Genomic DNA, 25,047 nt, shown 5'->3' with positions numbered 1-25,047 from the left:
AAGACCAAATTAGTCTGTTACTCCAGATATTTCCTGACTTCCTACTTTTGCATACCAGTCCCCTATAATGAAAAGGACATCTTTTTTGGTGTTAGTTCTAGAAGGTCTTGTAGGTCTTCACAGAAGCCTTCAACTTTAGCTTCTTCAGCATTATTGGTCAGGGCATAGACTTGGATTACTGTGTTACTGAATGGTTTGTCTTGGAAACACAGAGATCATTCTGTCGTTTCTGAGATTGCATCCAAGTACTGCATTTTGGACTCTTTTGTTGACTATGATGGCTACTCCATTTCTTCTAACGGATTCTTGCCCACAGTTGTAGATATAATGGTAGGTGGGTAGGGATACATAAAAGATGGATAAACAGGATAGTAACAATAACTATGGACCAAAGATAAATAAGCAAATAAAAAGACAAATGAATCTCCTACCTTTTCCCTGGTAAGCAGTTTGGAAATTCACCCTGAGGACAATGTAGAGACACTGAGGGACTTTATACATACATGTAAGAAGATCACACTCCTGTTTCACAAAGATTTTCTGACTACAATATACAACACAATGTTTTGTGTTTAAATATACGATGGTATCAGAACAACACAAGATAGAAATCAGTTGTATATGAAACAGAATTGGTGAGGCACAGAAGCAGGCCTTTGGAGATCATGAAACCTCAGTTAAGAAATCTGGGGGAAAAGGCCTCATGAGGTACTGGACAGCCGGGGACACTGTCTCCTCATGTAAATGGGATAGTGCCTTCTATGTACACATTGCTGACAAAGGTCCATATAGTGAAAGCTATGGCTTTTCCAGTAGTCACGTACGGATGTGAGAGCTAGACCATAAAGAAGGCTGAGCACTGAAGAACTGATGCTTTCGAAATGTGGTTCTGGAGAAGACTCTTGAGAGTCCCTTGGACAGCAGGGAGATCAAACCAGTCAATCCTAAAGGAAATCAACCCTGAATATTCATTGGAAGGACTGAGGCTGAAGCTCCAATGCTTTGGCCACCTCTTGCAAAGAGCCCTGATGCTGGAAAAGACTGAAGGAGGCAAAAGGCAAAAGGAGAAAAGGGTGGCAGAGGATAAGATGGTTAGATAGCATCAATGACTCAATGGAAATGAATTTGAGTAATTTCTCTCCAGAAGACAGTGAAGGACATGAGAGCCTGGTGCACTGCTGTCCGTGGGCTAACAGAGTTAGACACAACTCAGTGCCTGAACAATAACAACATGATTCGACTATAGTCAAATGTTATTTTAAAAATATGCCACAGATTTCAAACATGTGACACCGTTGATTCAGGGTCTGAACTCAATTAAAGAGTGTTAATCAAAATTTATCACATTGAAATTTATATCCTTACAATTTACTAAGTAGATTATGCAAAAATAACTTCCAAATGGTCCTCAATCTTCAAGAACTATACAATTTTTTTTGTAATAAAATAAAGACTATAAGTTGAAATAACTTCATGGAAAAAGATGGCTTCTGAAGCAATCAGACATTTATTATGAGGGTTGATTCACTCAATAAAGATTTAATGCTTAGGACACAGAGTCCTTATGCTCAGAGAGCTCATAGTCATCAAGAATACAAGAAAACAAATGTACATGTTCTCACAGACAGGGACTGTGGTCTGTGAAGCCTTCATTTTTAAAAAGTGACATCGGGGGCTTCCCTGGTGGCTCAGTGGTAAAGAATCCACCTGCCAATGCAGGAGACATGGATTCGATCTCTGATTCGGGAAGATCCCACATGCTACAGAGCCACTAAGCCCATGCACCACAACTGCAACTATTCAGCCTATGCTCTAGAACCCGGGAACCACAACTACTGAGCCCACAATGCCCTAGAGCCCGTGCTCCGCAAGAGATGCCACTGCAGTGAGAAGCCCACACACCGCAGCTGGAGAGGAGGCCCCGCTCACTGCAAGTAGAGAAAAAGCCCACACAGCAATGAAGACCCAGCACACTGTAAACTAAATTTTTTTTTTAAATGACTCCTGAGCCAGATTTAAAGCAGGAGGTGAAACAGGAATTTAAAATTATCTATACAGTTTGTGATGAATATACAAGTAATCACAGTAATCTTAACTGACAGCAATGAAAGGTGTTTGGGAAGGGATGGAGGACAGTGAGGGTAGAAGGAAGATTGAAAATAAGGAAGATGATCAGGAGACTGGGTTTTGTCCTGCAGATAATGTTAAGGCCTCAGAGTTTTATAGATGGCTTGAGACTTGATCAGATATGACTGTTGGAAGCTGCTGCTGCTGCTAAGTCACTTCAGCCGTGTCCGACTCTGTGCGACCCCATAGACGGCAGCCCACCAGGCTCCCCTGTTCCTGGGATTCTCCAGGCAAGAACACTGGAGTGGGTTGCCATTTCCTTCTCCAATGCAGGAAAGTGAAAAGTGAAAGTGAAGTCGCTCAGTCGTGTCCGACTCTTCGCGACCCCATGGACTGCAGCCCACCAGGCTCCTCCGTCCATGGAACTTTCCAGGCAAGAGTACTGGAGTGGGGTGCCATTGCCTTCTCCAATGTTGGAAGCTATTGGGCTAATATAAGGGAGACAATGAAAGGTAATAATAGTACTGTATCTAACTTTCAGAACATGTATACTCTCAAGCTTAGGGCAAGATCCTCACAGCTCTATATGAAAAGTCATAATCAGCAAAAAACAGGAGTTTTACTGCTCTCTATATACATAAAATGTCAGGGATATGGACAAAACTTTAGCCCTGGTAGAAGGTGGGTGTATTACAAAGGGTGGGTTATAATAAAACATTACTGACTACAGAAGGAAAAAACTCTGATCACTGCTTAGTTTTTGCTTATTGTTCATTTCTAAAATAATGGCAGGTTCCAGAGAAGGAAAGAAACAATACAGAGGCGCAGCACCAAGGGCCACGCTCCTGCACACTGCAGCTGACCATGACTCACACACAAGCGCCCGAAGACCAGGGAGAAGAAACAGCCTACTGTTCATGATGCTAGAAGCGACTCCAATAGTCACTCTGCCAACACCCAAGCTCTCCAAGCAAGAATGGAGTTCAAACACGTGAGGCTTAGCAGATACTTGAGAACTACATACTTTCAACAATCATTTTGATTTACAGACTAATGGGGAATGGCTAGGCCAAATCTCTCTTTGAACTGATAAGAAGAAGAAAAAAAAATAATAAACAACCAAAACAGTAATTTGAAAATCTCAGTATATAATTTGTCAGCACCAAATAAGATTTAGAATGTGTATATCCCATGATTCAACAGTTCAAATTCCAGAAATTCATTCTACAGCAATAAGGGTGCAAGTCAATGGAGATCTATGTATTGACATTAAGATATACATGGCAGGATCCCTTCTTTATACTAATATATACATATGTATATTTTTGATAGAAGGTAGTTATTTCATTTTTTAAATCTTTTTATTGTAGTTAATTTACAATGTCGTGTTACTTTCAGGTGTGCATTGTATATACATACCACAACTTTATGTATTCCTCCATTGATAGACATTTAGGTTGCTTCCATAACTTGACTATTATAAATAGTGCGGCTATGAAATTGGAGTGCATGTAGCTTTTCAAATTAGAATTTTGTCTAGATACATGGCCAGGATTAAGATTACAGGACAATATGGTAGTTCTATTTTTAGTTTTGTAAGGAATCTATACTGTTCTCCATAATAACATTCCAATTTACATTCCCATGAAGGATTCTTTCCAATGGAAAAAGTCATAAACATACTGAATGCTCACCAAAAGGGGAATAATTAAGTGTGGAACATTATGTAATGATATTCAGAAAAATGAATGATGCAGTGGGCTATATAATGTCCATGATACATTATTGTGTGAAGAGAAATGCAACCCATATGAATAATATGATCCATAGGCATGTGGATGCAGCAAAGAAAACAGTCTACGAAGATACACCCTGAGGATATCGATAAAGGAGAGAAATGGTATGGACCTAACAGAAGCAGAAGATATTAAGAAGAGGTGGCAAGAATACACAGAAGAACTGTACAAAAAAGATCTTCACAACTCAGATAATCACGATGGTGTGATCACTGACCTAGAGCCAGACATCCTGGAATGTGAAGTCAAGTGGGCCTTAGAAAGCATCACTACAAACAAAGCTAGTGGAAGTGATGGAATTCCAGTTGAGCTATTCCAAATCCTAAAAGATGATGCTGTGAAAGTGCTGCACGCAATATGCCAGCAAATTTGGAAAACTCAGCAGTGGCCACAGGACTGGAAAAGGTCAGTTTTCATTCCAATCCCAAAGAAAGGCAATGCCAAAGAATGCTCAAACTACTGCACAATTGCACTCATCTCACACGCTACTAAAGTAATGCTCAAAATTCTCCAAGCCAGGCTTCAGCAATATGTGAACCGTGGACTTCCAGATGTTTAAGCTGGTTTTAGAAAAGGCAAAGGAACCAGAGATCAAATTGCCAACATCCGTTGGATCATGGGAAAAGCAAGAGAGTTCCAGAAAACCATCTATTTCTGCTTTATTGACTATGCCAAAGCCTTTGACTGTGTGGATCACAATAAACTGTGGAAAATTCTGAAAGAGATGGGAATACCAGACCACCTGATCTGCCTCTTGAGAAATTTGTATGCAGCTCAGGAAGCAACAGTTAGAACTGGACATGGAACAACAGACTGGTTCCAAATAGGAAAAGGAGTTCGTCAAGGCTGTATATTGTCACCCTGTTTATTTAACTTATATGCAGAGTACATCATGAGAAACGCTGGACTGGAAGAAACACAAGCTGGAATCAAGATTGCTGGGAGAAATATCAATAACCTTAGATATGCAGATGACACCACCCTTATGGCAGAAAGTGAAGAGGAACTAAAAAGCCTCTTGATGAAGGTGAAAGTGGAGAGTGAAAAAGTTGGCTTAAAGCTCAACATTCAGAAACCGAAGATCATGGCATCTGGTCCCATCACTTCATGGCAAATAGATGGGAAAACAATGGAAACAGTGTCAGACTTTATTTTTGGGGCTCCCAAATCACTGCAGATGGTGATTGCAGCCATGAAATTAAAAGACGCTTACTCCTTGGAAGGAAAGTTATGACCAACCTAGATAGAATATTCAAAAGCAGAGACATTACTTTGCCAACAAAGGTCCATCTAGTCAAGGCTATGGTTTTTCCAGTGGTCATGTATGGATGTGAGAGTTGGACTGTGAAGAAAGCTGAGCACCAAAGAATTGATGCTTTTGAACTGTGGTGTTGGAGAAGACTCTTGAGAGTCCCTTGGACTGCAAGAAGATACAACCAGTCCATCCTGAAGGAGATCAGTCCTGGGTGTTCTTTGGAAGGACTGATACTAAAGCTGAAACTCCAGTGCTTTGTCCACCTGATATGAAGAACTGACTCATTAGAAAAGACCCTGAAGCTGGGAAAGATTGAAGGTGGGAGGAGAAGGGGATGACAGAGGATGAAATGGCTGGATGGCATCACCAACTCGATGGACATGAGTTTGAGTAAACTCCAGGAGTTGGTGATGGACAGGGAAGCCTGGCGTGCTGTGATTCATGGGGTCTCAAAGAGTCGGACACGACTGAGCGACTGATCTGATCTGATCTGATCTGTGTTAACAGTAGTTACCTCTGGGGATTAGAATACATATGTGTGAAGGAAAAGAGGATATATGCTTTATTACTTTAAACTGGTAGGGTTATTGGGATTTTCAGTGTCTAATTCCAGTATCAGCTATGATTTTTCATTAATCACTCTAGAAAGTTAGCAGAGAGATCACTTTGTTGACAAAGGTCCGTATAGTCAAAACTATGGTTTTCCATTAGTCATGTATGGATGTGAGAGTTGGACCATAAAGAAAGCTGAGTGCTAAAGAATTGATGGTTTTGGACTATGGTGTTGGAGAAGACTCTTGAAAGTCCCTTGCACTGAAAGGAGATCAAACCAGTCAATCCTAAAGGAAATCAGTCCTGAAGATTCATTGGAAGGACTGATGCTGAAGCTCTAATACTTTGGCCACCTGATGTAAAAAGCAGACTCACTGGAAAAGACCCTGATGCTGGGAAAAATTGAGGGCAAGAGGAGAAAGGGGCAACAGAGGATAAGATGGTGGGATGGCATCATTGACTCAATAGACATGAGTTTTAGCAAACTCAGGGAGATAGTGATAGAGAAGCCTCGCATGCCATAGTTTATGGGGTCACAAAGAGTTGGACATGACTTAGAGACTGAACAACAACAATGAGGCTTTATCTTTCCTTACTGATACTCCTTATTTATTCGATTTCTAACCTAACCAAAAAAAAAATCTCCCCAAACTCTCCCTCTGCTACTTTGGTGTTTTCAGACACCTGCAATTCACGACTAGAACTAGCTCATTTCTTTTAAAGAGGTGATAAAGGAAAAGGTTATACAATTTTAGATCAAAGATTTTGAGTTATGAAAGTATGGGGGAAAGTTGAGTTTTGCTGACTAAGCCAAGAGCTGGGACATTAATAGAATTCCTAACCCTCCCAGTTACTTGGGAATGAAATAGTATCAATCTTCACTGCAGGGGTTGACGAAATGAGACTCTGTAAGAAAAGAGTTTAGCACTGTATCTGGTTCATGGCGGTGAGGGTGAGGGTGAGGTAAGGAGGGACTCCGTAACTATTAGCCATCATCACTGTTGTTTATATTAATACATATCACACACATTTATAACAGTGATTTAGATGCCCTAATAACAAAAAGGCATTAATAGAGATTGTTTTATTAGCCTTGATATCCCAGACATCTAGTCAAGGTGCTCAACGAACATTTATTGAGTCAAGCGACTGATACAATAAAGTGATAATAGTACCTGCCTCGGAGAAGGCAATGGCACCCCACTCCAGTACTCTTGCCTGGAAAATCCCATGGATGGAGGAGCCTGGTGGGCTGCAGTCCATGGGGTTGCTAAGAGTCGGACACGACTGAGCCACTTCCCTTTCACTTTTCACTTTCATGCATTGGAGAAGGCAATGGCACCCCACTCCAGTACTCTTGCCTGGAAAACCCCATGGATGGAGGAGTCTGCTGGGCTACAGTCCATGGGGTCACACAGAGTCGCACACGAGTGAAGCGACTTAGCAGCAGCAGCAGTGCGTACCTCATGGGGTTCTTTTCAGGATTAAATGAGTCAGTGCTAATCAACCTCTTAGAAGAGTGCTGCGTATGTATTGAGTTGGCCAAAAAGTTTGCTCAGGTTTCCATAAGATTCAGTTCCATGAGACTAAATGTTTGCTTTTTGAGGTCCTCAGTTCCTTTATGAGAATACAAAGCCCACCGTCCTCTTAAGACTTTTGGTTTGTGGATCCATTTGGCAGCAAAACCAAACCACTTAGAAGGTCTTTATGTATCCCACCTAAAGTGAATATTTTGTTTAGCTGTAGAAACACTGAGGTGTTTGATTATTCAGTGGACCCTTGACAATATGGGTTTGGGCTGTGCAGATTCACTTATACAGATTTTTTTCAATAGTTCAGTTCAATTCAGTTCTGTTCAGCCGCTCAGTCAGGTCCGACTCTTTGCGAGCCCACAGATTCCAGCACGCCAGGCTTCCCTGTCCATCACCAACTCCCAGAACTTGCTCAAACTCATGTCCATTGAGTCGGTGATGCCATCCAACCATCTCATCCTCTGTTGTCCCCTTCTCCTCCCACCTTCAGTCTTTCCCAGCATCAGGGTCTCTTCAAATGAGTCAGTTCTTTGCATCAGGTGGCCAAAGTATTGGAGTTTCAGCTTTTCAATAGTAAATACCCCAATACTGCACAATCGTAGCTGGTTGAATCAGTGTATGTGGAGCTATAGATACAGAGGAAACACAGGTAGGAACCACATACACAGAGGACTGACCATAGGTTCCATGTGGATTTTCAATTGCACAGTGTTCAAGGGTCAAACTGTAGTTGCTACTGCTAGTACTCCTGGAGATGCTATAGGTGATACTCACAGTACACGTGCCACATTATCTTTATAGAGTAGCAAACATTCTGATTTCTGCAACACATGTGGTATGAGGACTCTAGTTAAGGGACTGTGGACCACTGCAATCATCTTTGGAAAGTCTTGTAACATAGGTTTCAGTAGCATGAATATAGACATCTGACTTTGAAGAAAATTGAGAACATGAAAAACTTACATGCTAAAAGGTGGCATCTGAATTTTTAAAATACAGATGAAAACCAGATGACTAATTAGCCTTTCATAAGATAAATGCCTCCAGCCTGCCTTCACTCTAGTTATTTCCCTTCCAGTCTTACATTGGGCAAGGCGTGAGATTAATTAGGTCCCTCCTGCTGCTTTCTTAGGGACTTTCCCTGGTGAATTAGCACCTTTTTATTTTTATGTCTCCCTTTCTACCAGCTCTGATTATTAATATTTCAACATGTTTAAGCTTTCTCCATGATAAATATTCCTCTAATAGCCCAAGTTCTCCTTCGGTAGACACCTTATATTCCTCTTGAAATACAGTTTACATCCACTACATCTTTTTCTTTTTTAATCCCTCAGTCTATGACACCTTGGCTTTCCATTCTCACCAATGCATTGAAAATGCTCATCAAGTTTACCAAATATCCAATAATTCCATAGTGCATCCAGATTGGTCTTCCTTAATACAAATGTGACCACGTCTGTCCCTTCTTAAAACCCTCCATAGTTTTTCAATGTCTTCATAATAAAGTCTACATATATTCAGAGAGGCTTATGTTTTACAACTCTCTTCCAAACTCCACAGTCAGTCCATCAATTCACAGATGCTGCCTGAATACCGACAATGTGTTAGGCAAGCTCTGAGCTTGAGGATACAGCAAACCAGCAATAGTTTCAGACGTCAAGAAGCTTATATAACCTAGTAGCTAGGAATTGGGATATATATAAACAAAGATATTCCAGATTCTAGTAACTATTATAACGGTAGAATGGCAGATGTGGCATATCAGGATATCTGGGTGACATTACAGCTGAAAGAAGGGGGCGGCAGAGGAAGAGATGCTTAGATAGGCATCACCAACTCAATGGACATGAATCTGAGCAAACTCCAGGAGAGAGTGAAGGACAGAGGAGCCTGGTGTGCTGCAGCCCATTGGGTCACGAAGAGTCAGACACAGCTTCGCCACTGAGCAACAACATAGTTGAGAGAGCTGAATGTCTTAGCCAAACATGGCCAGCACACTGCTACTCAGTTTTCAGCCAAGACTTCCTTTGGCAAGTTTTCCTCTAGCCTTGAGTTTGGGCTGGCTGCAGTTCCTAGATGCTCCGAAGCACTGCGTGTTAACTCCGTGTCTTCACCACTCTCATTTGCCTATGTCACTGCCATTACCTGTTTGATTCCACCCCCAGCAGGAACTGGCCTTTTTGTTGCTGGTTACATAACAACACTGATAGCACTTGGTATGCCTGAACTGCTCAATCTATATTTCCTAAAGGATAGATGAAGTAATATCAGTAATTAATTTTCCTGACCTTAAAGTCCAGTTTTGTTTTGTTTTTAGGGCCCACTATTTTGAAGAGGGACATTTGTCTTCTGAAAAAGTATTTGGCTGACCGAAGGAAAAGTCACATGAAACATTCCACTCATTATTTTCATTTGCTTTATTATTGTTAACATGAATATTAAAGCAGAAAACTCAATACCTAGATTAAACAATTCATTTTTGGCTTATGCTTTTCCACTTTTTTTTTTTTTTAATTCCTAGGCTCTGTGAAAATACGTAATCTTTTCCTATGTGAATTTTGAAATACAAAGTCATAAACTTCGTAAAACCTAATGATTCCTCAGCTGTGTTAAATATTCAACTTGTAATGATAGTTCATAACTGCACAATTATTTTCCTTTTTAATCACATGGATTTCTGTATGTAGAGTAGATAAGCTCTAAGATCCATCTATCCATTTTAAATTCTAACCTCAAGATTAAATATTAATACAAGCATGAAAAACATGATATTTTCAGGCTTGGACATATGCTAATCAACTGTCAAATAGATTACACCTGCCCAAATCTATTCTTTGTTTCATATGACTCAGCTTGTAAACTGATCCAAGGTAACTGAAAAATTCATCTGAGATCATACAACTTTTAAAAGTCAAACAGAAGTGATCCTTATGCACTGTCTGTATTGAAACCATAAATATTGCTCTAAGACACCATTGTTCGGTCACTAAGTCATGTCCAACTATCTGTGACCCCATGGACTGCAGCACGTCACGCTTCCCTGTTCTTCACTGAGTTTGCTCAAACTCATGTTCAATGAGTCAGTGATACTATCCATTCATCTCATCCTCTATTGCATCCTTCTCCTCTTGCCCTCAATCTTTCCTAGCATCGGGGTCTTTTCCAATGAGTCGGCTCTTCACATCAGGTGGCCAAAGTTTTGGAGCTTCAACTTCAGCACCAGTCCTTCCAATGAGTATTCAGGACTGATTTCCTTTAGGATTCACTGGTTTGATCTCCCTGCTGTCCAAGGGACTCTCAAGAGTCTTCTCCAGCACCACAGTTCAGAAGCATCAATTCTTCAGTGCTCAGTCTTCTTTATGGTCCAACTTTCACATCTATACATGACTATTGGAAAAACCATACCTTTGACTATATGGACCTTTGTCAGCAGTGATCTCTCTATTCTTTAATACACTGTCTAGGTTTGCCATAGTTTTTCTTCCAAGGAGCGAGCATCTTTTAATTTCATGGCTGCAGTCCCTATCTGCAGTGATTCTGGTGCCCCCCAAAATGAAATCTGACACTGCTTCCACTTTTTCCCTATCCATTGACACCATGAAGGCTTTTAATCATGGAATTCTTACAGTGTAACTATATCCACTGTCTTATAATTTTTCATCCCTCAGTGATAGAGACAGAGGAGGGAAATTAAATAGTTTGGGAATCTCACTAGAGGATTAAAGACAAACAGAATTTTAAGAGGGTTTGTGAGACTGTTATAGGCTAATCACTCAAAAAAAGACAGTAACCTAGCAACAATCTATACCACCTTTAAGGAAGATCAGGTGCATTCAAGTGAAAGACACACTCGACTTGTGAACAAGTCGTGATAGTTAAAACACAAAACAATAGATACGTTACGCGAAGTCAGGAAGTTAATGGTCTTTGAAGAGCAGAATTTCTGTATGTAGTCAAGACAGGAATACAGGTGAAAGGGGAAAGAAACTATTTGAAAGAGGATATTATACCAAAATCTGAGATGAATTACTATATTTTAGTATATGTTAACACCCTTTTGCCGGAGAAGGCAATGGCAACCCACTCCAGTACTCTTGCCTGGAAAATACCATGGACTGAGGAGCCTGGTAGGCTGCAGTCCCTGGGGTCGCTGTGAGTCGGACACGAATGAGTGGCTTCGCTTTCACTTTTCACTTTCCTGCATTGGAGAAGGAAATGGCAACCCACTCCAGTGTTCTTGCCTGGAGAATCCCAGGGACGGGGGAGCCTGGTGGGCTGCCGTCTATGGGGTCACACAGAGTCGGACACGACTGAAGAGACTTAGCGGCAGCAGCAGCAACACCCTTTTGCTAATCTACATGTGACTTAAATAGTGCCATGACAGTCTCAGACCACACGGGGTTCAAAGGCAGAACTGATGATGTAAAACCTTTATATCTACCCCCTAACGAGGAAGAAGGTAGTCTTTTCCCCACTTTTTCTTTGATTACAAAAAATGTAGCCCTCTTTGTTCTTGGGGTTGCACTCTTGCTGGCCCACCTGTATCTTTCACAAGCATCTTATGCTAATGAACTCACTGTTTGCCTATCACTTCGCCTCTTGCTGAATTCTTTCTGTGACAAAACAAAAGAACCTGAGCTTCAGTAAGTTCAGGTGAGAAGGTGAGCAGATTCAATAGGAAAGACAGGTTTTGAGTCCCCTCCTAAGTCAAAGATTGTGGGTTCAAGTCCCATCTGAGAAGGACGGTGGTTTCACCAGCACTAGAGAAACCCTTCCATTTTGATGGTGTATGTATAAAGCTGTCTGGAAACTGAAGCAATGGTAGAGAAATAAACATAATTAATGACAGATCATTCCTATGACTGAGGACAATCAACTTCTAAGATTTTAGTGAACAAAGGAAGCATTGTTGTTGTTTAGTTGCCATCTGTATACAACTCTTTGCGACCCCATGGACGGCAGCACACCAGGAAGCCTTAAAGGAAGGAAGCATTAAGGTTCCCTAAATTTTAGCAAAGATCAGACTTTTACAAACCAGACATCAATATTTCCTATTTAATGTTAGACTGTCAGAGTAGCATAGCATAGTGATTAGACTACAGCCTATAGAGAATATCAAATATAAACTCTGCCTCCCTAGTCAGAATGTTGTAGCCAGAACTTCTCACTGTGGCTTTAGCAGGATGAAATCAGCTAAAATATATTCTCCCTTATTTTCTATTAAGGCATCATTACCACTACTAGACTTAGTCTATTTGATTTTGTCTCATTAGTTTTGTTACTCTATTTCTAGGTTACTTTATTGGACTTTGATGATAGGTGTTTCAAACCTTATATGCTTATCCAAAATAAGAGTTAATTTCTTAGCTTGGGTACAGAAATTTTAAAAAGTCAATTTACAGAAGAGCAAATCTGTGGATAAATCTGATAAACAGAATTTAATGGAATCAGATAAAGCAATGGTCAAAAATTTATCTGAATGATGATAAATAAGAAAAAGAGAAACTAAAAAGACATACTAAAGAACACCGTATAATGTCACTTACCCTTAGTTCTTCTTTTGTGTTGAAACTATCAAGAAGCTGCTGATAATGTCTATCTGTCATTTGCCGTAATAGGGACAGGAGACAAGCAACAAACTCCCCCTAATGAAGAAAAAGATCAAGTATATTTTTTTAGCAAGTACATAAAACAACATCAACAACTTACTTTCAACTCTCAAATAGAACACCTCAAGGAAAAAACCCACTAAGATCCAAATTTACCCCATGATACTGTCTTAATCTAAATTAACCATGATATTACAGTCAAAATTTCTCCCTGTGATGATGATCATTTACTTGGTACACATGCATTTTATAATTTAGAGTGTGTGTGTGTGTGTGTGTGTGTGTGTGTGTGTTTAACTTAGGTGGAAGCTTGTCCGTAGGGTAGTAACTACATACACTTAAAGAAGGTGAGGCAATGAGGCTTCTGACTATTAAGCATTTACTGTGCCTTGGTTCATTGTATCATTTAAACCTCTTATCAGTGCTATAAGGTAGGGAATATAATGCTAATTTTTCTTTCTTTTTTTTAATTGAAGTATAGTTGATTACAATGTTGTGTTAATTTCTGCTGTACAGCACAGGGAATACTAATTGAAAGAAAGTAAAATATAGGTTTGGTGGGCTAAAAAGAAATTGGCAGAATTGGAGTTATTTCCAGCTTTTTATACTCCAAGCTCTTCCTATAACTTCCTGCTCAATATTTAAATTCCTATGATCTTCTCCAGCTCTTTAGAGGGCCTATCAGCTAACTTGCTGGGTGTAGAGAAAGCCATACACTGCATAATGTTGGTTTCAATCTCCTTTTAAGACCAGTTAATTTTTTAAATTTTTATTGAAATATAGTTGATTTACAATGTGTTAATTTCTGTTGTACAGCAAAGTGATTGTTATATATGTCCTTTTTCATATTATTTTCCATTATGGCTTATCACAGGATATTGAAGATAGACCACTGTGCTATACAGGAGGACAATTTGTTTATCCATCCTGTATATACTAGTTTGTACCCACTAACCCCAAACTCCCAATCCATCCCTCCCCTTTTACCCCTCCTTCCCTCAGCAACCACAAGTCTAAGAACAGTTAAAGTTAATTGTGATTCTTTTGTGCTTGGGTGCTATGCAACTGACTCCTATAAAATCAAAATCTTAAAAATTAATAATGAAAAGGAAAAAAAATGTATAGCATCCACAGATTTGAGGAGTTATAAAATTGTTATCAGGCTTTCCTGGTGACTCAGAGGGAAAAGAATCTGCCCACCAAAGCAGGAGACACAGGAGATGTGGGTGGGTTAGATCCCTTGGTTAGGAAGATCCACTGGAGAAGGAAATGGCAATACACTCCAGCACTCTTGCCTGGAAAATCCAATGGGCAGAGGAGATCAGAGGGCTTCAGTCCATGGGGTCACAAAGAGTCAGACACAACTGAGTGACTGAGCACACATACACACACAAAATCATTATTGCTGCATTTCCTGACGCATTTCTAACTTAAAATATTTGTTTTCAATGAAACTTTTGCTCAGCAAAGAATTTACCTACTTTTAAGTACAATAGGAAAAGGAGTTAAGTCAAGGCTGTATATTGTCACCCTGCTTATTGAACTTATATGCAGAGTACATCATGAGAAACACAGGGCTGGAAGAAGCACAAGCTGGAATCAAGACTGCGGGGAGAAATATCAATAACCTCAGATATGCAGATGACACCACCCTTATGGCAGAAAGTGAAGAGGAACTAAAAAGCCTCTTGATGAAAGTGAAAGAGGAGAGTGAAAAAGTTGGCTTAAAGCTCAACATTCAGAAAATGAAGATCATGGCATCTGGTCCCATCACTTCATGGGAAATAGATGGGAAAACAGTGGAAACAGTGTCAGACTTTATTTTTGGGGCTCCCAAATCACTGCAGATGGTGATTGCAGCCAGGAAATTAAAAGATGCTTACTCCTTGGAAGGAAAGTTATGACCAACCTAGATAGAATATTCAAAAGCAGAGACATTACTTTGCCAACAAAGGTCCATCTAGTCAAGGGCTATGGTTTTTCCAGTGGTCATGTATGGATGTGAGAGTTGGACTGTGAAGAAAGCTGAGCACCAAAGAATTGATGCTTTTGAACTGTAGTGTTGGAGAAGACTCTTGAGAGTCCCTTGGACTGCAAGAAGATACAACCAGTCCATCCTGAAGGAGATCAGTCCTGGGTGTTCTTTGGAAGGACTGATACTAAAGCTGAAACTCCAATGCTTTGTCCGCCTGATACGAAGAACTGACTCATTAGAAAAGACCCTGAAGCTGGGAAAGATTGAAGGTGGGAGGAGAAGGGGATGATAGAGGATGAAATGGCTGGATGGCATCACCGACTTGATGGACATGAGTTTGAGTAAACTCCGGGAGTTGGTGATGGACAGGGAGGCCTGGCATGCTGTGATTCATGGGGTCTCAAAGAGTCGGACACGACTGCGCAACTGAACTGAACTGAACTGAAGTACATTTAAAACAGTATAAGCACAATAAGAGAGGTAACCAGTGGTAAGTGAATGTGGATTAAGAGAAATGCAGTTTAATTGGGAATTGGATTCTTCGAGTTTTCATGGGAAAATATTATAGACTCATATGTACAACTTGAGACTAAAAGCTCAGAGAAGTGGCATTTACCAATAGCAGTAGCTAAGTCAAGACAGTCAAAGCCACCAGGCTATGGGAGGCCCAAGGATGCTACTTTATGGCCATGTTAGTGGTAAAGAATCCACCTGCCAATGCAGGTGATGCAAGAGATGCAGTTTAATCCCTGGGTTGGGAAGATCCCCTGGAGGAGGATATGGCAACCCACTCCAGTATTCTTAAATGGAAAATTCCGTGGATGGAGGAGCCTAGTGGACTATAGACCACTGGCTTGCAAGAGTCAGACATGACTGAGAGACTGAGTACATGCACACACACACACACGTGTGTGCACACACACACACACAGTACCAAGAGATGCAAGTTGACTCCTTGCATGTGTATAATAATTTGCAACACACAGATATGACAAATTAATATTTCTGCACACTTTTTAGGACAAATATTTAAGAGCTCACCAGTATGGGCTAGCAGAAATACCCTCTAAGCTCAATATATTACTTTGTTATATACTCTGCACTTTTTAGCTGCTCTTATGTCTCAACCTGAAAACACAAATCTAGTTAGTTGAAATGCATTCAATTTTTCATCTTCGGTTTTTCTACATCTTAACCACACTATCTCCAATGTATCTCCAATGTAATCTACGAGATTAACATTCTTAGACTATTTATTTCAACATATATTCTGTCTATGAATAGTGATATATCTTAAGTGACATTATTTTTAATGATTTTAGTAAATCATAAAAATTACTCAAAAATGAGAAGATTTTCATTAAATCTTTACAGTCACTGTACTAAGAGAATCTCTCTCTGAATCCATATTATTGACTATTTATCTCTGTCATATCTGGTTTAGGCCCAGTGCAAACAACTTGTCATGCTAATCTCTCATCCTGGCACATTTAAGACATGTTGTCAATTCCAATATCTACCTTACAATGTCATTTTATTTATTCACTTCATCAGTTTAGGAACATTTAACCCTGTTAAAAGGCCGAGATGTCCAATATTTCACTGACATATTTTTCACCTGTAATTTTAAGAGACTTTAAGTGTCTGCATGAAAGCTGTAGACTCATAATTTGTTAAAAATAAAAAATTACTGTCGGCCAAGGTTCAATTCATATTAATGTTGGAATTTAAGTACAAATCACCTTTAGCAAGAACTCCATGCCACAGTGGTTGCATGCATATTACAACTAGATTGAGTATAATGGCCATTTCCACCAATACCTGAGAATAAGGTTAGTAGATGGCTATAAGGTCTTCAAGAAACCTTCCATTATATATACCCAAATTTCCCCCAGAATTCCCCCTTATAGAATTCTGTCTTCTTCTTCCCTCAAACACAGTCCATAGCACACAAAAACTTTAGACAAATGTAGAGCTATGTCTTAGACATGGCTCCTGCTGAACTGAGTCACCCTCACTATAAATGGTGCTGAACAGAACTATGTACACAGATGCATTTACCAACTGGAAGGAACTCTGGAGTCCAATAGTTGTGGGGGTGAATAAATGGCCATATATGCCTCTTTATAAAGTCTGCTTCCATGTACAACGAGACGTTTGAAAGGAACTGATTACAATGGTGCTCTACCCTCCCCCAACTCCCCTCAACTAGTGAGAGTATTTTAAAGCTTAAACAGCAGTTGGTAGAAGAACAAGAAGTACAACCCATTTAGATGGTAAAAATAAGGCTACTGTTATCTGGAATCGTGACAGGAGTGGAAGCCAGTCGCCCTGTTGGTGTTACCAGGAGACAGGGTGACAGATGTGGCACTTACAGAGAGCTGAAACACGTCACCATGATACACGGTGGGCCCAGCTTTTACCCACAGCATGTCCACTTATAGTGGGCACTTTTTCTGTAAAGACAGAAAGGTGCTCAGGGTAGGACTGCCATGGAAAAACTCCCTATTCAGAGAGCCTGTTCTCTAATTCAGAAAGAGGAAGAAATTAGGTCTTCAGTGCCCAGAGAAATAACCTTGCCAATGATCAGGACCTATTTCTCACCTTAGAATTAGTTAAAAAGTAAGTAGCTCTTTTAGGGGCTTTCCTGGTGGCTCAGCAGTAAAAATCTGCCTGCCAGTGCAGTAGATGCAGGTTCAATCCCTGGGCCAGGAAAATCCCCTGGAGAAGAAAACAGCAACCCATTACGGTATTCTTGCCTGGGAAATCCCAAGGACAGAGGACCTGGAGGGCTACAGTCCGTTGGGTCAAGAGTTGGACACGACTTAGCAACTAAACAGCAATAATAAACAACAATAAAGCAGCTCTTATAGGAAACTGCCTTCAGCAGGAAGCCCCTTTTCCTTGTCACTTTAGCAAAGATACACTATAACTAACTTTTAAACCAGGCACCCTCATGTTCTACTCATCCCCAGCCCAACACAGCTTTCAAATCTTTTAATCACACAATACTTTGCCTAACTTGTCCATTCTTTCTGTAGATCAAAGAAGTAGAAATGAAGAATAAGTAATGAACACATGACCAGATCTCTTCTCTAGCTTTCCCTTCAGTAATCTGAACAAAATGTGTGATCGAACTGTATGAACAAGATAACATCTAGAGGATGATCACAAGGGTTGGACAAGTCTGCACACAGTTGAAGAATGGCGGTGATTCTGACACCCTATCTCCATGATGAACTGAGGTTACTTCCTTGTTTCTTTTAAAAGCTTTTGTTGCTGAGCAGAATCTTTGGAGGTGGTTTTGGGGAATGCTGAGTTCACCATCTCCCCAGATGGCTGGCATTTTGATTAAAGGCATCTTTCTTTTCTACCATTTGTGAATGTGTAATTGATCTTGTAAACGGGAAGCAGCCGAACTTGATTCATTCAATAACAACAACAACATAGGTATTACTTCTACAATAATAATAATATTATGGACTGGTGTTGCTACCACAATTACTAATGGCTAACATGTACTGATAGTGCTTAAACACTTCTATAGATTTGATGAAACCCTCAAACTCACGTTGAGATAAGTACAATTACTTTCTCTATTTTAAAGGCAATTAAACAGAAGTTTGCCCAGAGCATGCACAGCTAATCAAAGGACAGAGTAGGATTCAGACCAGGTCTGCTTGGGGATTCGAAAAAAAAAAAAAAAAACTATCTTGAAGCATAAAATCTATAAAATCCAAGATACCAAACTATTTAAGTGCATATTTCTTGCAAACTTCATCCCACATACCCAGAGTTTGGTTTGGTACATGGCAAGGGCCACAAAACAGCTACGTGTGGGAAGGGTTTCACTTTATGTGATTTTCCTAAAATTGTAGCAAACCGGACAAACCCCTTGTCTGCCCAAACCCACCCATGAGCATCACTCACTGCTTTCTCAAGTCTCTTAATGTGCACTGATTATTATACTGTGAGGACTTCCCCGGTGACTCACTGGTAAATAATGCACCCGCCAAGGAGGAGACACAGGTTCGATCCCTGGGTGGGGAAGATCCCCTGGAGGAGGAAGTGGCAACCCACTCCAGTATTCTTGCTGGGAAAATCCTATGCACAGAGGAGCCTAGAGGGCTACAGTCCAAGGGGTTGCAAAGAGTCGGAAACAACTGAGCAACTAAACTACAGCATTATGCTGTGAAGACCTACAGGTCATGTATGGCCCAGAAAAATTTGACAGCTTCAACCCTGTTGATAGATACAAAGCAGTTTGACAAAGAGTTTTAGCTTTTGATCTTGGGCAGTCTTTGACCACATGGAGCATTTCCTGTGATTTTGTTTGCTCGGCTATTATAATTTTAGGACTGTGTTGGAGCTGTATTGCCAGGAAGCAGTTGAAATGTCACCAGCAAAACCAAAATGAAGGAGACTTTCTTCTGCTTTGGGGAAGCTGGAGTATATATGCTTTTCCCAATTCCATCTGCCAAGTACAACAAAAACCCCTCCATTATATATAAAACAAACAAGATGACTCTGGAAAGTGGAAAGAGAACAGGCCTGCTAGAGACCTCAGACCCAAGAAAGGACAGGGTGCTGTGTTCTCTGGGTTTTCTTTTTGCCTCCTATATCCTGCTCCTGGAGTTGAAGAAGCTGGCCTCCTTGAAATAACAGTAATTGTAACAATCTACCTAACTACCCCCGCTACCCTCGCCTCTGCTCAGCATCTCCCAGAAAGCCTGCTCTCTTAAGCCAAAGCACCAGGAAAGGGTAAGTTTAACAAGACAAAACTTTTAGCAGTCACTTCTCCTGTAGCTCAACATCACAAAAATCTGGCTGTTTTCAAACCTGCAAGAGCCAAATGGGGAGTCCAGATTTCCCTGTTTACAAGGCTGTGATGGGATACCCCAACATCTGTCTCCAGAATGGAGAGTCAAACAGGGGGCAGGTATTTTCATGGTGACTCTTCTGTGTCAGTGAAGCCAAGGTAAGGAGCCTGGATTTCTGCCTCCAACTGCCCATCATGAGTTGGCATCCTAACCCTTTCCTTGCTAAGTAGTGTCACATAAAGCCATGTGAAACAGAAGGTTTAAATAAGATCCAGAGTCTTATAATACAAAAATGTCCAGATTTCAACTGAAGATCACTCATCATACAAAAATCCAAGAAGATCTCAAACTGAATGAAAAACGACAAGAGATGTCAACACTGAGATAATAGAGATGTTAAAATTATCTGACACAATGAATATAAAAATCAACTCAAAATGGTTCACAGAGTTTAATGTGACATATAAAACTATAATACTTTTAGCAAAAGAGAAAAAAACCTAGGAGATAACCTTCATAATACAGGGCTAGACAAAAAGAGTTCTTAAACTTGACATCAAAAGCATGATCCATCAAAGGAAAAACTGATAAACTGGACTTCATCAAAATTAAAAACTTTTGCTCTACAACAAAAAGACCCTGTTAAAACGATGAAAAAACAAGCTACAGAGTGGGATAAAAAATTTTAAATGACATATTCAACCAAGGACAGCAATCCAATTAGAAAAAGGAGAAAAGACATAAAAAGACATTCCACTGAAAGCAATATATAGATGGCAAAAAAGTATGTGAAAAGATGTTTGGCCTCATTAATCATTAGGGAAATGCAAGTCAAAACCATGATAAGATACCACTACCCACCTATCAGAGTGTCCCCATCCTTCCCCATTCCCCAAAGTGACAACACTAAATGCTTATGAGGTTCTGAGAAATTGGGTCATTCATTATACACAGCATATATGAGAATGTAAAGTTATACACCCATTATGGAAATAGGTAAGGCCATTTATTAAAAACCAAAATAGGTTACTACCATACAATCCAGCAACCATACTCCTGGGAGTATTTATCCTAGAGAAATGAAGAAATATGCTTATATAAAAACTTGCATGCAAATGTCTATAGTAGCTTTGTTAGTAACAGCCAAATTCTGGAAACAACCAAGATGGCTTTCGGTATAGCATATCTATAGCACATCCACACCATGAAAACTACTGAGTAAGAAAAAGGAACAGATATATATATTTATATATATGTATATATACACATACACATTGACCTGGATGAATTTCTAGAGGATTAAGCTGAGTTAAAAGAAAAAAAGCCAATCACAAAAGTTATGTACTGTATGGTTCTACTTGTATAACATTCTTTTCAAAATTTTTTTAAAAATCATAGTCAATTTACAATGTTGTACCAATTCTCTGTTGTACAGCAAAGTGACTCAAGTACAGCATTCTTAAAATGACAAAATAACAAGAAAAGGAGAACAAATTTTGCGGTTGACAGGCTTAAGAAGGAGGTGAAGATGGGAGAGAATTGAGTTTGGCTATAAAAGGGCAAGATAGGGGATTCTTGGGGTGGTGGAATATTCTGCATCTTGACTGCATTACTGTCGATATCCTAGTTGTGATACTGTGCTATAGTTCTGAAAGACGTTACCATTAGGGAAACTGGATAAAAGGAACATGGAATATCTGTATTATTTTTCACAACTGCATGTGACTCAAATTATCACAAAATAAAAATTTCAGAAAAACATGAGAAGACAACAAAAAAATTCAAAACAAACTCCCGCAAACTTTCAAACCCATAATGATCTCCAGTGGTTTTAAGAAAAAACATGCTTTGAGCATTTACTATAGACAAAAGAGTTGCCAAATACACAAAGCTAACCCTATGAGGTAGGTGGCATTTTACACATGAAATTAATAGCTTATTCTTCTTTTCTTTAATAAGGCAGTACAACTATTACATATATTAGGAAGTTTTTTCATATAATCTTTAACCTTTGTTTGTTAAAAGAAGTTGAGTAACTTTACTTCCCAAACCCAGAGCTTGGCAGGAAGAACCAGGTAAATCTCAGCTCTGAAAGCAGAGAAAATAAGATGCAATACAAAATGGCCATCCTTAAGGCATTCAACCCTGGCAGGACAGCCAGCGTGGGCTTTCTTTTTTGTTGTTGTTTGTTGTTTAGTCCCTAAGTCCTGCCCAACTCTTTTGTGACACCATGGTCTGTACCCCACTCTGTCCATGGGACTTCCCAGACAAGAATACTGCAATGGGTTGCCGTTTCCTCCTCCAGGGGATCTTCCTGACCCAGGAATCGAACCTGCACCTCCTGGATTGGCAGGTGGGATTTTTACTACTGAGACACCTGGGAAATCCTTTATTTCTTTAAGTAAAAGAAAAAAAATATTATCTTCATCAGGAGCTAGGCAAACATTCTTATGATAGTGGTTCTATAGTGCACAATTTGTAAAAATAATAGCAAAAGGCTGACATTTTGGTTAATAACCATGAAAACTATAACATCTACTGCCATTTCTGCAAGTGGTATTTAGAAGAATGTTCTGAATCAGACCTTAAAAAAAAAAAAAAAAGCCCACACTGGTCAACTGAATGTGAGTTTCAAATGTGAAAATTTATGTACCCATCCATCCATCTATATCTCTCTCTCTCTACACACACATATATAAATATATATACAAATAAACTATCACATAAATTATGGCTTAATATTTATAACTCATGCTACATTAAATTCATAAAATAGTGGAGCTTGAAGATATCTCAAAATCACCAAGTCAAACTTCCACAATTTATAGCTGAGGAAACTGACCTCCCCCACCAACCTGCCACCAAATTAAGATCCTTACTGCTACTGCTGCTAAGTCCCTTCAGTCATGTCCGACTCTGTGCGACTCCAGAGATGGCAGCCCACCTGTCCCTGGGGTTCTCCAGGCAAGAACACTGGAGTGGGTTGCCATTTCCTTCTCCAATGCATGAAAGTGAAAAGTGAAAGTGAAGTCGCTTAGTCATGTCCGACTCTTAGCAACCCCATGGACTGCAGCCTACCAGGCTCCTCCGTCCATGTGATTTTACAGGCAGGAGTACTGGAATGGGGTGCCATTGCCTTCTCCAAAGATCCTTACTAGCCATACAGAAAAATTCACAATCAAACCTTAGGACCCTTGACTGCTATTGGCCTGTTTCAATGTTCTAACTTTCTCAAGCAATTTGATGAATGAAAAGAGAATGGATAGTTATCAATGAGACTGAGTATATAGAGCCACAGATTAACTTGAATTTGGCAAAATGGTGGGGGGGGGAAACTGGGCCAATTTGGGCTTTCTGCAATTACAAATATCTTAATCCAAGATCTTTTAACAAATATGCATCTTATTCCCATCCCCTGGTAAAACGAAGGTAAACTTACATACATTTGAAATGAACACAGATCATCTCCCAAGTTCAGATTCCCCAGATTCTTACAGCAACCCACCCTCAAAGCAACTGAGGTTTTAACAAGCACAACTCTGCAGTTTTGCGCCATGGCCTCACCGTGACATCCTGGAACTGAAGCCTCATGGTGGAGCCAGATGGCTGCGGACGACTGGTGATCTCCAAGATGGTTCTCAGCAGGATGTCCAGCAGGCTGGCCACTATCACATCTATTTCCTCCAGCACAGATTTTTCCTAAAGGAAAAAGAAATAATGTGCTCAGGAAATTGTGGCCTAAAATAAGAGTCCTAACAAAGGACTGGAGCTCGTCAGTCCTGGACCTCTCCTAATTTATCTAAGTGAATGACCTTTCATAGAAAACAAAATGCACGGAGATGTTAACACTTTACCCAAGAGTATGTGACTTCGCAGTGCAGTGGGAACCTGGGATGCAAGTAAAAAGATGGGGTGATGGTCTGGAACATACCCCAAACTAATTCAGAACACCAGCTATGCCACTAACATGGTGTGTGTCTCTCTGTGAGTTAAGTTTGCCTCTCTGGGCCTGACAGTTCACTAAACATCCCTTTTGGTTTTAAGAGTTTGTAATCTTTTGATTTCAGATTGTGTTTACATTTACTCTTCTCATCACCGGAGCTGCATGGGTCATTTTCCAAAACTCCTAAGTGTAAATGACTATTCCTATAAAGTGATTTTTCAGTTCAGTTCAGTCGCTCAGTCGTGTCCGACTCTGCAACCCCATTAATTGCAGCACGCCAGGCCTCCCTGTCCATCACCAACTCCTGGAGTTCACTCAAACTCACGTCCATCAGGTCGGTGATGCCATCCAGCCATCTCATCCTCTGTTGTCCCCTTCTCCTCCTGCCCCCAATCCCTCCCAGCATCAGTCTTTTTCAATAAGTCAACTGTTCGCATGAGGTGGCCAAAGTACTGGAGTTTCAGCTTTAGCATCATTCCTTCCAAAGAACACCCAGGACTGATCTTTAGAATGGACTGGTTGGATCTCCTTGCAGTCCAAGGGACTCTCAAGAGTCTTCTCCAACACCACAGTTCAAAAGCATCAATTCTTTGGTGCTCAGCTTTCTTCACAGTCCAACTCTCACATCCATACATGACCACTGGAAAAACCATAGCCTTGACTAGATGGACCTTTGTTGGCAAAGTAATGTCTGTGCTTTTGAATATGCTATCTAGGTTGGTCATAACTTTCCTTTCAAGGATTAAGTGTCTTTTAATTTCATGGCTGCAATCACCATCTGCAGTGATTTGGGAGCCCCCAAAATAAAGTCTGACACTGTTTCCACATCTATTTCCCATGAATGTAAAGATTAGCAAACAGCATTCAGTCTAAATGAATGATGCTAGTTACAGACTGGACTTAATGTCAGGGGCTGTGGTGGGACTGCTCTCCCAAAGCAAAATGAATACTATCTAAGCCCCAGAACTTGAGAGAGAGCAAAATTTTCTGCACTGACTAAAGGTACTGGATTTGAGTTCTTATTACACCTGCACCAGACAAAGGACCATGATGACAAATGCCTTGTGTAGCAAGAAGATTACTTTTGCAAAGAAAACTTTTAGAAAATATGAGTTTGAAGGACCCTTTTGGCTGGGATTTTATGATCAACTTTCTTATACTGGAAAGAAAACTACTAAAGATTTCCCCCCAGAACAGAGTTTCTGCTCTGACTTCCTTATCAGATAAGTGCAAAAATTGACCAAAACTTCAACAATGAAATAGGAGGGGAAAAAAATCATCTCTACTAACACCTGACATTTTTGGTTTTCTGCAGTAACCTTTAAAACTTACTTCTCACTCTCAGCAATGAGAGTTAGCAAAAGCATTCTCACTAGGCACGGTATAGCTGTACTTTAATGAACTGGGTGTGTAAAAACCAATGGTCCCTCCTATGCAGGTATCTCACACCATACTTTCAGACACAGAGTTTCTGGCCTTTTTCTCTCAAGGGCCAACT

The 25,047-nt window shown here is 40.2% G+C and overlaps 1 protein-coding gene across 4 annotated transcripts in view; it reads right to left on the bottom strand.

Moving 5' to 3' along the window:
- Positions 1-25,047, bottom strand: part of DOCK4 (dedicator of cytokinesis 4) — a 481,885-nt gene that overhangs the window by 109,153 nt on the left and 347,685 nt on the right. For all 4 annotated transcript variants that reach the window (XM_061414091.1, XM_061414095.1, XM_061414093.1 and 1 more), the window contains exons 25-26: positions 23,171-23,305; positions 12,749-12,847 (exon numbers count right to left, since the gene is read on the bottom strand). In XM_061414091.1, coding sequence (XP_061270075.1) covers positions 12,749-12,847; positions 23,171-23,305 — 234 coding nt within the window. The remainder of the gene's footprint in view (positions 1-12,748; positions 12,848-23,170; positions 23,306-25,047) is intronic.

This window comes from Bos javanicus, chromosome 4 (assembly GCF_032452875.1).
Source record: "Bos javanicus breed banteng chromosome 4, ARS-OSU_banteng_1.0, whole genome shotgun sequence".
Classification (NCBI taxonomy): domain Eukaryota; kingdom Metazoa; phylum Chordata; class Mammalia; order Artiodactyla; family Bovidae; genus Bos; species Bos javanicus.
The sequence above is the reverse complement of the archived record's forward strand: the minus strand, read 5'-3'. Positions and strand labels throughout refer to the sequence as shown.